Source organism: Ceratotherium simum, chromosome 4 (genome assembly GCF_057802395.1).
Source record: "Ceratotherium simum simum isolate JZ-2026a chromosome 4, ASM5780239v1, whole genome shotgun sequence".
Lineage (NCBI taxonomy): Eukaryota > Metazoa > Chordata > Mammalia > Perissodactyla > Rhinocerotidae > Ceratotherium > Ceratotherium simum.
The window spans coordinates 25951963-25968175 of record NC_141903.1 but is presented as its reverse complement, the minus strand read 5'-3'; the positions used below and the strand labels follow the sequence as shown (position 1 = coordinate 25968175).

Below are 16213 nucleotides of genomic sequence, written 5' to 3'. Positions count from 1 at the left end.
GTATGTGTGTGTGAGGGGGAGTGTTTTTTCCCTCTTTTTTTCTTTTTTAGACAATTTGTAGCAAACTGTAGACACGGTTCTGCTTCATGCTGTTTTTGCTTAATAGCATATCGTGGGGCTGGTTCTGTATCAGCACCTGGAGTTCTGCCTCCGACTTTTTAACAGCTGTATGAGGACACCATGATTTATTTAACCAGTTCCCCACTGATTAGCATTTAAACTGTTTTCAGTCTTTCGTACTTAAACAATTGCTGCAGTGACAGATTTTGAATATCAATTTTGTGCACATATGCAAGTGTATCTGCAAGATAAGTCCCTCGACATGAAATTGCTGGGTCCAGAGGACATGTGCATTTGTCACTTGGCTGGATGTGACCAGTGGGACCATCTTGCACACTCACTGCTGGTGTATGAGCCTGCGGAGCAGGCTTTCGAGTGTGTCTTGGCTCTCTCCGCAGGCTGTACCAGTCGGTTAAGCTGCTCTACTCCATCGGCATCTTCTTCACCTACGCCCTCCAGTTCTACGTCCCAGCTGAGATCATCGTCCCCTTCTTCGTGTCCCGCGTGCCTGAGCATTGCGAGCTGGTGGTCGACCTGTCTGTGCGCACCGCGCTGGTCTGCCTGACGTGTGAGTAGAAACAAGATAATTGCCTTGTTTTTTCCCAAAGGGCCCCCAGTCCCCAGGGCTTTCCTGAGAGAGAGCGTGTTTTGGAGAAACTGCCAATGCTGCGTGAACAGGAAACTTGTCGCACTGTCTCAGTTTCAGAGTGGGAGGCACGTCCAGATGGTGCAGGGGATTGATTATATGTCTCTAAAGGACACAGGATGAGACGGTAGTTTATTTATGGACATGGCATAAAATGCTGCGGTGATGGGCATAATTCATAGTAGAGACACACGATTGCTATTCCGTATAAAATAAGGGAGAAGTCTAAAAGAGAGGCACTTAACCCAATGCATAATGATTATGTTATTTTGATAGCGAACGTATGTTTGTTTTTTCAATCATTTTTCTGATGTGACAATCTATTCCTTAGATTTCATTTTGAGCGTGTATGATACTATTTTGACATTTTTGGATGTTGGTCTTACTAAATATTATGTTTCTTAGAAAATTGCTATTGATTAACCTAGGTGTTTGATTTATCACTTTTGTGTTTTATTCCTTTTCCCACCACACACCCAGGAATGTGAGTTAGGAGACAAAGTGTCACTCTATTTGTAGGTTGAACTGGTATGATTTAAAAATGAAAATAAATTCTTCTTTTTAAAATTTTTTTTGCAGCATCTGTGAGTTGATAGAATAGAGAACCCCTGATAAATTGGTCTGTAATATCTGATTTAAATTTCTAGGAGGTTTGCAATCTTTCCAAATTGAAATGCTTGAATCAGATTTGTCTTTTTGACTGTGTTTGGCTTTTTATTTTTAATTTTATTCTTTTGGTAAAAGAAACGTCTTTGCTTATTGTATTGAGACTTCTCTGGAAGTTTCCTTAAATTGTCCAGTCCAAGCTTCTGTCTTTGGAATAAAGAGAGATCTGTATGGTTTTTTAATTGAACCAGAATGGAGTGTGTTAGGGAAGAGTGATGTGAAAGTTGTCTAGCATTTGCTCATAGTCTGGAAATCAGAAATGACTTTATTGGTTGACTATTAGCAAGAGAAGAGCAGGCAAGAGGCTATCCATCCTTTTCATTCACCCAAGCAAGATCTGGGAAGCAGCCTAGTGCCTATCAGAGAATGGACCTCCTCAGGGGAACAGACTAGCACCTATCCCAGAATGGACCTCCTCAGGGGAACAGACTAGCACCTATCCCAGGATGGACCTCCTCAGGGGAACAGACTAGCACCTATCCCAGGATGGACCTCCTCACGCCACCTGCAGTTCTCTTCCTCATTTTACTTCAAGGATAGTGCGTGGAAGCTCAGCGTCCATCTCTGTGTGGAAAGAACTCACTGGAGCTAAGGAACTGAAGGCCTTTCCATGACCACCTGTGTTCATGTTGGGCAACACTCCTTCCAAGGATTTCTGACAGGGTGGGGATGGATAGGAGCCGGGCAGAGGGTGGCTAACTTGCACTCACCAAAGCCAGAGAGCTGATGGCAAGAATCTGACTTCTCCTTGTAGCCTATAGCGGCAGCCCACTCAGCAGCAAATCCAGTGCTCTTAGCTGCCCACAGGCCACCGCTACCCCAGAGAGGCTGAAAAGGAAGGAGCGTGATATATCTTGCTTTTCCAGTAAATTCCCTAAATATGTGCTAAGATAGAATGCTTGGACCCCAGTTTACTCCTGTCTTCTGCCAGCAATTCCAGATGCTTTGATCAGATATGTATGTTTTCTCTGTAGGTGAATTAGCTCTAAGTGTTGAGGAGACAGCTTCCGTGTTCACAGTGTTTATAGCGTCAACTCGACAGCCCCGATTCTTAAATCCAAAGGGCATTGGAAGAAAGGATGGGGATAGTTTAAATAATTGGCTTTATTTCATAGTGGTTTTCTAGAGAAAGTTGGTCTGTCTGGGTAAAGTGTCCTGTAATTGCCTAGACAGCTCCTTCTCCCTGCCCGACGAGCTGGGGCAGGGATGCTGGGCCTGCTTCCTCTCCCTGCCCCATTTTCTTCTCCAGCCTGGCTTCACCTCCGGTAGCATATGTCTTGCTTCCTGCCAGGTTTCTCTCTGCTGCGCCCTGCAGGAGCCAGCAGTCTCTGAGTCATAGACCTCATGTAGGCCTTAGATGCCTCCTGGTTTCTGCTTCACTTTCCCTGGCTCTGTGCACGGGTCTCATCTCCCTTCTATGGCATGGTGCTCAAAGGACGCAAGCTGCTTTTGATCTTCAAGCACGATCAGTTGTTTCCCCTTCTCCTGTGATGTGTTGTGACTTAGCATTGCATGGTCATCCTATTAAAGGATGCAGCCCTTCATCTCTGAGCTCTCTGGCTTCTCTCACCTTTCCTGGAGACTTTGAAGTAATTGTGGGAATCAAGAGAGGCATTTCACTGTAGCACCAACTAAAATGTATTTGTGTGAGTTCATTTTGTTCTTGTTTCTTTGTACGTTCAGATCTTTGGGCACAAGGTTGATTGGTACATGATTTTAGATCTTTGATATAACTGATTGTTTTCAATTATGCCCATCAATTTTAATGGCAACTTGGTTTTTTGCTATTTCTGGTGTTTTCTTTTCTTTTTCCCCCCTTTTCCTCCTCTTCCTCACCCTCCATCCCCAAGGGGAGCAGGGGAATTTGGTCCAGTCTCATTTTTTTTTTCCCACTTGGAATTCAAGTTTCTCACCACTTTCCTCCATCCCCCAAAGATTGCTGTGTCTACTTTGCGATGCTAAATTTCAGACTGTTGGAGAGGAGGAGAAGGGAAAATACGCATGTCAGAGACTAGTGCCCCTTTTGTTATGATCTCATATGGGACAGTGTTTACTTGCAACGCATATATTTAGAAATGCAGGCTTAGCAGGTCACCTTATGTCCAGAGCTTGTGTAGAAGGAGAGGCTGGAAGAGGCTGGCTCCTCCTGAGGATTCTGGATAGTTTCTTTGAATTCCATGAGGCACTAACCTGTCCTTCAGTGGTTCATACTAATTCTCTGTGGCGTGTGCCACGTGAAACATTTTATTTCAGTTAGGTATGAGAATTTCAGAAACCTGTCGGTGAAGATGTAATCACATAAAACCATATCAATTAAGAGGCCTGTTTAGACTGGAACGCATACCTGCAAAACATTCCGAGCAGCCAGACCCATTAGAGCGTGAAGCTTCCGGTCCAAACAGAGTGGCTTCTTTGACCTTTTGGCCGTTCACGCTGCTTGGTCTTGCAGCTACAGTGAAGAAGGGCGGCAGCATTAATTAGCTGTGCACTGTGCCCCCCACTCCCAGGAACCCTCACGAGGCCTCAGTTTCCTCAACTGTAAGATATGAAGGGTATCTGCTTGCTAAGGTTTCTAGCAAGTCTAAAATTCTGTGATTCTGCGTTACTTTGAGCCTGATTTTAGATTTCTACCAACGTATTGCTTGAAGAAAGAGAGTTAGTGTAAAAACATGTGAAGAATGTCTAGATCTGAGGTTATTGAAGAAGAAAGTCCCAATATCTCACTGACTTAACAAAATAATTTTTCTTGCATTTTATCTTCTGTGTTAATCCTCACAGGTGCATTTTAAAAATAGTTGCCATCATAGTATACACATAACTTTGTCTTTTGCATTTTATTTAATATTATATCACACATATACATATTCTTCATAAATATTTTCGTGACATGATATTCCATTATATTTACTGAACTACTCCTTTAGTGTTGGACTTGTAGGTTGTTTCCCTTACTATTATATTTTTTTTACTTATACTCCCACTAAATGAGATTATACATTCTGTCCAAGGCTATTAGTAATTTTAAAGGCAGATTTCTAGACATTTAAAGTAACACTGGTGGGCTCTACCAGCAATGATCATAAGGAAACAGCAGATATAAGGAAACAGCTCCTTCCAGGCACAGGAGCTGTAAGTGTCCAGGCATTGCTGTAAGTGTGTATTTGTTCTCTTAAGTGCTTTCTCTTCTCTTGTGCACAAGTCAGCTCTTTCTCTTGCTGGTCTAAAACCACAGGCTCCAGAATCCCAGTCAGCTCCTTCTCTGAACATGGCCGTTTGCCTCATGTGGCTTCAGCAATTAGAAAGAGCGTGGTTTTTGTATCTCTTAGCCCGAAGGGAAGATGTTTTGTAATACCATTGGAGCCCTCTTGACTAATCATGTGGTCCGGTTGAGTTGTCCTCGGTCCTGTGGCAGAGGGCTGTGGAACTGCCAGTTGGGACTCTGCTGTCTTCCTCTCTGTATGGGGTATTCTTTTTGTGGGGAGTAGGGGGAGTGGGGAGAGGGTGTTCCCAGTTGGCTGCTTCCTGAGATCTCTGCCTCCTCAAGTTTCTCTTTCTAGAGGGCTTTAGCTCATAGAGTAAAGACGTTTAGTGCTAGAAGAGGTTTCAGTTGCTCCCATATCTTTCCTAAGTACCTGATTGCTGCCTCTGGAATTAGTTAAAACTAGTTTGCCACATTTTGCATGGTGGCAGAACAGATGCCCCTGCTATGGAGCCCTCAGGGCTGTTTATGCTAATTTGGTTTGGGTCCCCTCTCTTCCCCCCACCCCCTACATTAGTGGGAGGCCTGCTCTTCTTGCCTTCTCCCCCATTCTCTCCCTCCAATGTCAGCCTTTATTTAGGGTTCAGTTGTGGTATCTGGTCCAGCTAGGACAGGAAGAGGGTCTTCCCTTTGCAGCCCTGTGGTCTTGGCTTTAAGAGAAGAGAAAAATTTTGCCCCTTCTAAGGATATTTTTGTTAAGCATGCTTATCTTGTATATCCTTTGTAGTAAAAACAAGAACAAGTTTTTAGATTGCTTCTAAAAATTTCATGATGAAGTGGGACATCTCTGTCCAATCTGAGAAAATATTCCGATTGCACAAGCTTCTGTTTCTGTTTCCACTTCTTATCACAGAGTGGAGCTCATCTGACTTCACTCAACTCATCTCACGAAGTGGCCGTATGTCCCCCGGGTTAATGTGACAGAGGGAGAGGAGATAACAGACTCTCAGAGCTGGGAGGGGTTGGGCAGGTCATCTGACTTGTCTCCTCCGGGGCTCAGTGTCTCTGAGAAAGGCCTCCTTTCTCTTGAGTGGGCTGGAGCATCTGTGGAAACCAGGGGCTGGCACCAGAGGAATAACTCACACTCCCTTTAAAGAATCAAAACCAGGCGGGCTAGGAGCTGTGTTTTGGGCACAACCACGTGTCCCCTGTGCTCTGCTGTGCCGCTCTTCAGCAGCACAGTGTGCTTCCCAGTTGACAGTGAGTTGAGGGACACATCCCTGCACACTTTCCTAAGTGACTAAATCTGCACTGTCCAGTTCCTTAAAATTTCAGAGTCGGGTGAGACTTCAACAGTCATCCCATATTAATATAATCACCTTATTTCGTGGGTAAACGGACTGAGGCTCAGAATGGTGAGCTGATTTGCCCTGGGTCACAGCCTGCTGCTGAGCAGGGAGGGTAATTACAGTAGCTAACATTTATGAAGTGTTTATGATGTGCTTAGGACTCTAAGTTCTTTACGTGAGTGATCTCATTTGACCATCCCTATTTAGCAGTAGGGGAAATGAGTCTTAAAAAGGTTGTAGCTGGCTGGTTGTTCTTGGAGCTGGGGTTGGAGCCTAGGTTCTGGGTCCAGAGCCTGCACTCTGAACTACATTCCCGTACCAGCCTCTCCATGGGCTTAGTTCTGGTTGCTGCCTCAGTGCTGTTTCCACCCCACTACTCACCCAACATGTGGAACATGTGGAGCCATCACTGTGAGGCTGACATTAGGCAGGTGGAGACCCAGGCCCCAGAGTGGGCAAATGTCTTATTCGAGGTTGCCCAGCAGATCAACTCTTGTTGAGCGTTGGGTTATCCATGATGAGAATGCCATTTAGTCATCAGCCTATAAACACTTTACCTCCAACTTTCCCCCGAATTCAACCCTGAAGATTTGAGGGATATCACCAACTCTGTTTATTTAGAAACAGCTAAGGGCTGAGACAAGTTAAAAGCCTGCTCCTTTTGTAGACTTTCTGAAGGCTTCAACACAATGAAGGTGTTAATGGGTAATTGCCATTATGGTTGATCACTAGAAGAAGGAAAGGGGAAGAGATTGCCCCAGGGCTATAAAACCGAGGCAGAGGCAGATCTGAGACTCAGTGTCCCTGGATCCCCTTTTGTTATCAGGCTCAAAACCCTTGTCTGATTTCCTTTACAAAGCAGGGAGAAGTCGGGGCTGACCGTATACCGGATTCTCTGCCAGACAATTGTGGTGCTTCCCTGGGAAGCTAATCTGATCTCTGATTCCCCCAGTTCTTCAGATAGGACCTTTCTGCTGATCAGCTGGATCCCCCGTTCTCCCTCCTGCTGTGGGTGTCATTCTGTATTTCCTTACTCGTCAGGTCTGTGATGTGACAAGGGCTTGAGGCCCTGGATTCTAGTCCCAGCTCTGTCACTTTCTATCATTTAACCTCTCTTTCCACGGAGACAGTAATAATGTTGGGGAGTTATAGACCCGTGGGGAAATCGAGGCAAATTCACTTCAAAGAGTGGCTGCTTTGCAGTGCTGTCTGCTAGACACTGGACATTCTGCAATGATGGAGGCGTTCCGGGTCTGTGCCGTCCAGGACGGTAGCCACTACACACAGGTGGCTGTTGAGTCCTTGAAATGTGGCCGGTGTGAGTGAGGTGCTGAATTCATCTAAATTTAAATAGCTGATGACTACAGTGTCGGACAGCACAGATTCAGAGTAAGTGTGAGGCAGGAGACATGAATCTTCTCCCCCGGGAGATCTCATTTCCCACGTGCCTCTCCTCTTACTGCGGGGAGTGATGTTCCAGTTTAAAAGTAAGTGTTTCTCGTAAAACCTGGCCTCTAAATGCAACCCAGTCCTTTCGTCTGGTGCTCAGCCAAAGAAGCAGCGATCGATTCCAACAGTCCATCTGGAGGGTGAAATTGGCCGTGTTGGACTGAGATGTCCTGGCAGTCTCACCACTCTCAGCCTTCCTCAGAGTGATTTGACTACATTTCTGCTTTCTGAAATGAAGTTAGAACTGAAACCCCCATATCAAGTGTAACCCCCTCGTAGGGATCAGTGAGGTAATAGACGTGCCCTGGGTCGGACCTCCAGGTGGAGCCTGGCAGCGGGGAAGACAGTCGGTCAAAGCACATTTGATTACTAACGAGTTAATGATGCACTTTACACAAGCAACACAGTATACACTAGCGATGATAATACGAACTGTATTGCATGCCTGTTGTCCACCAGACCTTTTGTTAAGTGCCTGTGTAACCTCGTTTGATCATCATGACATCTCTGTGACATAGGAGCTATTAGTATCCCCATTTTGCAAACAAGAAAACTGGGGACTAGAAGGGAGCCATAACTTCCCCAGTGTCACTTGGGCAGAGCTGGGGTTCAAACACAAGAGCTGAATTCCAGAGCCCGTAATCCTCAGTGTCTTGTGAAACATTGGCCTTCTCTTCCCCCGCCCAGTGGAAAGCTGAGCTGGATGGGAACTGTGGGACCACTGGGCACTGGAATAAGTGTGGTCACTGAAGCCTCCTCACTTGGTTTTAAACAGCACTGTCTGACCAGCGTGACAGTGGTGCAGTCCTTAGTATGGTACGGAAGCCGATGGCATTTCCTGATGCAGCTCACCATTCATCTTTGTCAGTTCCACCTTCCTCACATACACCCATGGCTAAGTTTCAGGTGTGGGAGCCACTAACTTGTCCTGGCATAGGGACGTGGTCATTGTGTGGGGCCTTGCCCCTGAGGTCAGCCTGAACGCAGAACTGCTTCTGCTTTCCCTGTGTGAAAGCGCTGTATGAAATGGGGCTTATCATGGTATCGTTCCAGAAGGGGGGTTTTTCCCCATTTGGTTTCTTGTCAATCAAGTAGAGATGTTTGTGTTGGAGGTACCCTCAGGGGTAAGAAAATGAGCAGTCGCTCAGAAATGGTCCACCTCCTTTTCTGCTGTATACTCTCTCTCCTTTGATAGGAACCAGATTGCCCTGGAATGTATGTAATTTGGTTCCTTTTCTTCAGAATGATGGAAGTCGTGTACTGTAGCAGGAAAAGCTAAAAGCCAGGTGACTGAAGCCAGGAGACCTGGGTTCCATCCCAGTTCTGCCAACCCTGCAGTGAGACCCAGGTTATTCCACATCTCTGGGCATCTGTCTTCTCATCTGTGGAATGAAAGATTGGATTGGATAATGGCTAAGTTTTCTTAGAGCTCTCCAGCCGATAAGAAGGAGACTTGCTAAATTTGCTGAGCCATCTCTTGCAGCTTTGAGCAGTCTTGAACAGACATGTCCTCTCTCCCACAGGCATCTTGGCCATCCTCATCCCCCGCCTGGACCTGGTCATCTCTCTGGTGGGCTCCGTGAGCAGCAGTGCCCTGGCCCTCATCATCCCGCCCCTTCTGGAGATCACCACCTACTACTCGGAGGGCATAAGCCCCCTCACCATCGCCAAGGACGCCCTGATCAGCATCCTGGGCTTCGTGGGCTTTGTGGTGGGGACGTACGAGGCCCTCTATGAGCTGACGCAGCCAAGCAGTGCTCCCATCTTCATCAACTCCACCAGTGCCTTTCTATAGTGATCTGGGTGCATTCCCTGCTCACCCCACCCCTGTATGTTCCCTCGCCGCAGAGCCTCAAGTAGGGTCCAGGCTCTCTGGGGAAAGGCAAGGTTGCTGTCTGGGAACCCCTCTACCTGGCATCTGGCTACCCTGGGCCAGGTGGGGCCGAGGGCAGGGGAAAGAGTGGGTAGCAGATACATGGGAGGTACCTCTAGTAGCAGTGCCATCACTGTGCATTTGTACTTATCTTAACCTAAAACTTTTCAGCTCTTGTCCCTCATCCTGCCTCCTCCCTTACCTGCCTTCCTCCTTCTGACCTCCCTCACTCAAATTATTCCTCTTGCACAACTCACTTTATTTAAAAATTTTAACATTCCCCACCTCATGTTTTCTCCTTTCCTGGGCCAAGCCTAGATTAAATAAGTGGGACCCCCCTTCTTTATAAAGCCAAGCCTAACTCTTTCTTGTATCTCTCCCAAGTGTTTTACCTCAATATTCTCCTACCTATTCAAGTCTCCAGGAGGTGTCTGGACCTACCTAGTAGTTTAAAACCAGCCCCCAAAGCTGGAGTTTTTAATCTCTACTCTCTGGCGTGCTGTGACCCTTGGCAACACCTTCTCTTTTCTGAATTCCTTGTGTGGGTCACAATACTGTATTCTTAGTTGCTTTAGTTCCCAAAAGATATCAAGTGCTGCCTAAATTGAAAATATTTATATTTTATTTAAATTAGCTTTTGTTTTTAGACTTTGTCTCTAGATCTGGGTTGTTGTGAATTGTTCCTTCCTCAGTAAACTTTTATTCAGCTTCTGCTGCTGAAAAGAAACTTGCTCCAGGAAATGTCTGCTTAGGTCCTCAGCACTCCTGGCTGAGGACCCCAAAGGTTTGAATCAGGGTCACCTCAGTGTGCACCTCTGTGGAGGGGCATGGACTCTGCCTCCCGTTGGCCAGCCTGATTTCATATTGAGAAGATACGAAAGCCTCAGGAAATACTTGCCAGTGCATTAGGCTGAGGGAAAGGATGGCTGAGTGGGATGTGTATCTGCCCGCAGGAGGCTTATAAAACGGGCACTTTGTGCATTCAGGCCCGTTTGTCAGCCTCCGCCCCGGAGAGGCAGACAGCATGGCAGCGTTCAGTTGCTGTCATGTCGGGAAGACACCCAGACTGTTGCCGTGGATGAGAAGATGAGGCCAATGTGCACAGAGAGTGTGAAATTAAGTTCATAGAATGTACAGCAGCTGGTCTGACACTACGCTTGGTGCTTGGTCGTTTACAATCAACGGGGGAGAGGGCCGAGACAGTGCCCCCCAACCCCCCGAGCTGCCTCCATGACCTGGACTTCTAAAAGAACCACTTAGTTGGGACTTCACTCCCCTGTGTGCTAAACACTAATTGTGACCCCTGTCCCTCCCGGCCATGCCTCCCTGAGTAACAGAAATAGCCTCAGGGTTGGCCCACCTCAAGGCCAGCCTTCAGATTTGGGGGCAAACTGCCTTGCTTTGGGCTGCCTCTCCTTCCCTCTTGGTGTGAGAAGTGTTTCTGAAGGGCATTCGTTAACTCTCCACCTCTTGAGCTGTGTGTGTGTGTGGGTGTGGATGTGTGTGTGTGTTCGAGTCTTGCTGTCCTCCGCGCCTGTCACCAGGCTCACCTGGAGACACTGTTCGCCCTGACAGTGGGGAGAACAGCACAACTTCGTCAGGGGTTTTGTTTTTGTGTTTCACCAAAGCTCCTCAGGGCTGTGACCCCGCCCCCCGCCCGGGCCCCAGCTTTTTCTTTCTCTTCTGTTCCAAAGCCAGACTCTCTTATTCCACTGACTCCTAACCTACCTAATAATTTATTAACTTAGGAAGATGTGATCAGTGGTGACTTGGTCTCCCTAGGAGAATGACACTTTTCACCCTTTCTTTCTGCTCTTTGATGGTCACTAACAGGTGCTTATATGATCGAGATTCTAGCTGGAGGTGGTAATGGCCCTGCCCTCTGAAGCCTCAGGCTTAGAAGTTACCAAAGTGGGTTCAAGAACTGTCCTCCCCATTTGCAAGCCCGGGCTCCCGCAGTCTTTCCACAGCTCACTGAAAACAGAGTTGTTTTCAGTGAGAAGGAGCGTGCCAGTAGGGGGGTCAGACTTGTGTCCTGCCCACAGCTTCCACGGTGGAGGCTTCTGTGCACTCAGGGTGCTGCTAGAGGCCGTCCCGTCCAGGTGGGTGGTGAGACAGGGACTGACTCGGGGAACTGAGGACTGGACGGCACGGTACTGAGGTCCTCTGGCCCCTGGTCTTAGCAAAACGCAGATTATTGCTTAAGGGTCCCTGGCCCGGAGAACGAGGTGTGTAGGAGAGACGGCTCTAGCTTTTGGGCTTCTGGAAGCTAATTTGGCATGGCCTTCACCCTGTTTGATCTCTTTCCTGTGCTCCTGTTGCTTTGGCAGCCTGATCGCATGGCTGCTGCAGAAGACCCAGCCAGGCGGACCAGTCAGTTGCGCAGCAATTAGGTGTTGAGTAAAGGGTCAGCTGGAAGATGGTAGCGGGAGGAAACCCTTCCTCCTCTTCTGGAAGCAGCCCTCTGGGCCAGCTCAGGGAAGCTTACTCTTCTGCTGCCCACAGGGCTTCTTCAGTGAGGGAGCCCTCCCTGGTTTCCTCCACTGCGTGTTAGGAACCAGCAGCCAAGCCTCTCCCTGTGTCCTGCTCCGGTCCCTGCTGAAAAGCCGCAGCGTAAGTAGAAGTCTGATGAAGGAGCAAGAGAGCTAAGGCTTTCTGGAGCGTGAGGCCGTATCTGCCAGACCAAAGGCCCACCGTGGGGTTTTCTGGCCCAATACTGTCAGGCTCTGTCCCTCCCCGAGTCTCCCCATGCAGCCCCAGGTTTCCGTTAACCCAGAGGTAGCTTCTCAGAGCCCCCTGTTCTCTCCCGCAGACACCGCTGTTGGGAGCAGGTTTCTCTCTGTCGGTGATATACTTCCCCTTAAATGCAGGTACTTGCTGGGAAGAGCATGGCCTGGCATCTTCTATTCAGTTTGCCTAGAAGGTGTCACCATTCACAAATGGCATTATTGATATGTGCTGCTGTCTGGCTGCTGGGAGCCCTCCCTCTGCACACACCCTGGCCAGGCATATGTGAATGTGTGGTGTGTCTTAGCCTCGGACCTGCAGCCTACGCCCTCCCTCTCTGTCACTCGCCTCTCCAGCCAATTCATCAGCTGATGCTCGTTACTCACTCTCTACCCCCCTGAAAGGTAAAACTTGTAGTTTTATCACCTGTCTTAAAGTGATGATCCTGAAAGGGTACGTTGGAAAGATCTTTTCTCCTTCCTGTTCTGTCTTATTTTTCTCTTCTCAAATTTCTCCCTTCCTGAATTATAGAGTGTCATCTCTGTTTAACACTATGCCTCATGGTTTTTGGAAGTGCAAAGTCTCAATTTATGTCTGTTTACAGCTCTCTCTATTCACTGCGCACAGCAAGGAGGTCTGTATCAGTGGGTTTTTATTGCGTAGCTGATCAGATGTTAAGGCCCAATGTTGGCCTCTGGTCAGAACATGCAGCTGCTCCCCCCCAGAGGGGCACAAAGTGCAAGTGGCATGACATGGTGATGAAGAGTCAGCTCCAAGTCTGCCTTAGAATTAAATTTCCCGAAGTACATTACGAATCTCCAAGACCATTAGAGGAAGAGGAGAGGGGGCGGCTTGTCTTTGAAATCATGGTCAATACTTTCAGGTGATAATTCTGCTGGTTGCAAGGCTGTTTGCTCTGACAGCATCAGCCTGTTACATTTCTTCCCTGTCCTTTGTGCCACTGGCTCCTTCCCTGGCCAGGGGACATAAATGGTGCTGATATGAGGTTACTGGAGTGGGAGGGTGGGGAATAAGGGTGGAGGGTGCCCGTTGTAAGCCGTGTTCTTTTGCTGAAATCAGGGTGATGCTGGGGAAGCTGTTTTGTTCTAGTGAACAATAAAATTATGTGACTCTGTTGTAAACCATGTCAGTGGATGTGTGAATAAGAGGAGTATGAAAAACTACTGTCCAGCAGGTCTTGATAACCAGACAGTACTGTATATGTCCTGTGCCTATGTGGATGTATATTTCCCGCGTGGTATGTGTAGAGATGTGGATCGTGTAGGAGCTCGGAGAAGACTCATTTTGGGTTCTGCATACGGATTGTGTGTTAAACTTTTCCTTTTCAATAAATGAATTTTATTTTTTATTTTTGAGAGGTTGTGATCTGCGTCTTTGTTTTCACTTTTTTTTTTTATGTCACTCAGATCCCTTTACTAGATCTTAGGTTAAAATGTTTCTAGTTTATGTCACAGAGCTCATCTGGGGGTGTAGTGTGAACCATAGAACCGTCTATGGAAATGAGAGTTCCCAAGAAAGGGGGCAGTTGGTTATTTTTCTGTTAGACAATCCTGCCCTTCCTGAGTCTGCTCCTGCTTCTCTTGAAAACTTGAATAGGAATTCTCAGCCCTCTCTGTGCATATCAGATGACTGCACATGACAAGTGCGATGGTTAGTTTTATGTGTCAATGTGGCTAGGCTATAGTGTTGAATAACTCAGTTATTCAATCAAACACTAACCTAGGTGTTGCTGTGAAAGTATTTTGTAGATGTGGTTAATGTCTGCAGTCACTTGCCTTTAAATAAAAAAGATTATCCTCAAAATGTGCTTGGGCCTCATCCAACCAGTTGAGGGCCTTAAGAGCAAAATTGAGCTTTCACTGAAGAAGATATTCTGCCTCAAGACTGCAACATCAGCTCCTGCCCGAGAGTTTCCAGCCTGCAGTCTGCCCTATGGATTTTGGACTTGCCAGCTCCCACAATCACATAAGCCAGTTCCTTGAAATCCCCCACCCCATGTATGTATGTCTGTACATGTGTATGTCTCCATCTTACTGGTTCTGTTTCTCTGAAGAGTCCTGGCTGGTATGAGAGGTAACACCCAATTTTCTTGAAGTGGGGAGATTGATTTCAGGACAGTGGAAGAGACGACTTTCCTTCCCTTTTTGTCACATTTAAGAAGAAAAACAAGACCATCTGAGCTGTCCCTTAGATGATTTGAAATCTACTTTTTGTTGGCTACTGAATTACACTTGTTTAAAAACAGAGCCCTCAAGGAACACTATAAAAGTATAACATTTTACTGAGACAGTAAGGTAGGGAATGCGTTATGGCTATTATCAATTATCAGTATTGTTACTGGAACTTGGGGCTCAAAGGGATTCAGTGACTGTGCCAAGTCACCATCCAGTCATTGGCAGAGTCAGGATACACAGGCGCAAGCCCTTTGATTCCAGAACCTGGCGCTTCCCAAGACACTGGCTGCCTCCCCCTCTTGTTACAGCCTCGTGGGGGAGGTCCACCTTCAGGAATTGTTGTGAGGGTTAGAGAGAATGTTGTAAAGTGCCTAGCAAGAAGGGTTTAAGGCGATTTCTGAAATATTAGTTGAATTGAAGAAAACCAAGACTCAAAGGCAGATTTACTTGCTTTTCGGTTATGCATTCATTTATTATGATCATGTCTTGCTCACTTCCTTTGTGCAGAACATTCAACGCTTTGTAGATTGTTCCCCTCTTCACATTTTATTCCTGCCCCCTGTCCTCCATAATGGCCGTAATCCCTCCTTCCAGGTAATCAGGGCCCTCAAGGGAGGCCCACTGTGCTGCTGGAGGCATACATTGAGTGACAGTGGATTGAATTTACTACCTAAACCTAGGGCTCTTTGCTAGGTAGGCTGCCCTCAGACTGAGCCCACTGCAGATGTGTGCTACCTGTGTGTGCGTCTTTAATTGGTGCACTTTGCTAGACCCTTGGCCATTGGTCCCCGTCCACCTTTCTTTGAAAAAATTGGGGTGTAATCTACATATAATAAAATTCACCTGTTGTTTAAGTGTACAGTTAAATGAGTTTTGACAAATGCATGCAGTCATTTGACCACCATTTCAATCAAGATTTAAAATGTTTCCTTTACCCCCCAAATTTCCCTTATGCCCTTTTGCAATCAATTCCATCCCCGAGCCACTTGGTCTTTGGCAACAACTGACCTGTGTTTTCTGTCTCTAGTTTTGCCTTTGCTAGAATGTCATATAAATGAAACTATGAAATGTGTAGTCCTTTCTGTCTGGCTTTCACTTAGCAAATGCTTATGATATTCATCTTTGTTATGTGTATCAGTAGTTTACTTCTTTTTATTGCTGAACAATATTCCATTGTATGGATGAACCATGATTTGTTTACTCATTCACCAGTTGATGGATGTTTGAGTTACTTCCAGTTTTTGGCTGTTATGAATAAAGCTGCTATCAATGTTCATGTACAGATCTTTGTGTAGACATATGTTTTTATTTCTCTTGGGTACAACCTAGGAGTGGAATTGTGGGGTTGTACAGTAAGTGTATACTAACTTTATAAGAAATTGGAAAATTGTTTTCCAAAGTGCTTGTATTATTTTGGATTCCTACCGACAATTTATACAAGTGCCTGTTGCTCCATATTCTCACCAATACTTCATATTGTGGTCTTTTTAATTTTAGCCATCTTAATGGATGGGTAGTGCTACCTCATTGTGGCTTTAATTTGCACTTGCCTAATGGCTAGTGATGTTCTGCATCTTTTCCTGGGCTTATTTGCCATGGGTCTATCTTCTCTAGTGAAGTATTTGTTCAAATACTTTTCCACTTTTAAAATTTAGCCTTTTTAAGAAAATTTAAGCTTTTTAATTTTTTTAAATTTTTATATATTTATTTTTTGCTGAGGAAGACTCGCCCTGAGCTAACATCTGTTGCCAATCTTCCTCTTTTTGCTGGAGGAAGATTGGGCCTGAGCTAACATTTGTGCCCATTTTCCTCTATTTTGTATTTGGGTGGCCGCCACAGCATGGCTGCCCACGAGTGGTGTAGGTCCGACCCTGGGAACCAAACCCAGGCCACTGAAGTGGAGCGTGCTGAACTTAACCACTAGGTCATGGGACTGGCCCCCAAAATTTAAGCTTTTTACTTTGAAGTAATTATAGATGCATAGGAAAGTGCAAAGAAATGTATAGGGAGGTCCAGTGCACCCTTCTCCCAGTCTCCTCCGGTGTTGAC

The 16213-nt window shown here is 46.4% G+C and overlaps 1 protein-coding gene across 5 annotated transcripts in view; it reads left to right on the top strand.

Annotated features, from left to right (window-relative positions):
• Nucleotides 1-13345, top strand: part of SLC36A1 (solute carrier family 36 member 1) — a 70095-nt gene extending 56750 nt beyond the window's left edge. For all 5 annotated transcript variants that reach the window (XM_087429529.1, XM_087429528.1, XM_004428631.3 and 2 more), the window contains 2 exons: nt 459-628; nt 8893-13345. In XM_087429529.1, coding sequence (XP_087285655.1) covers nt 459-628; nt 8893-9164 — 442 coding nt within the window. In that variant the 3' untranslated portion in view covers nt 9165-13345. The remainder of the gene's footprint in view (nt 1-458; nt 629-8892) is intronic.
• The last annotated feature ends 2868 nt before the right edge of the window (nt 13346-16213 follow it).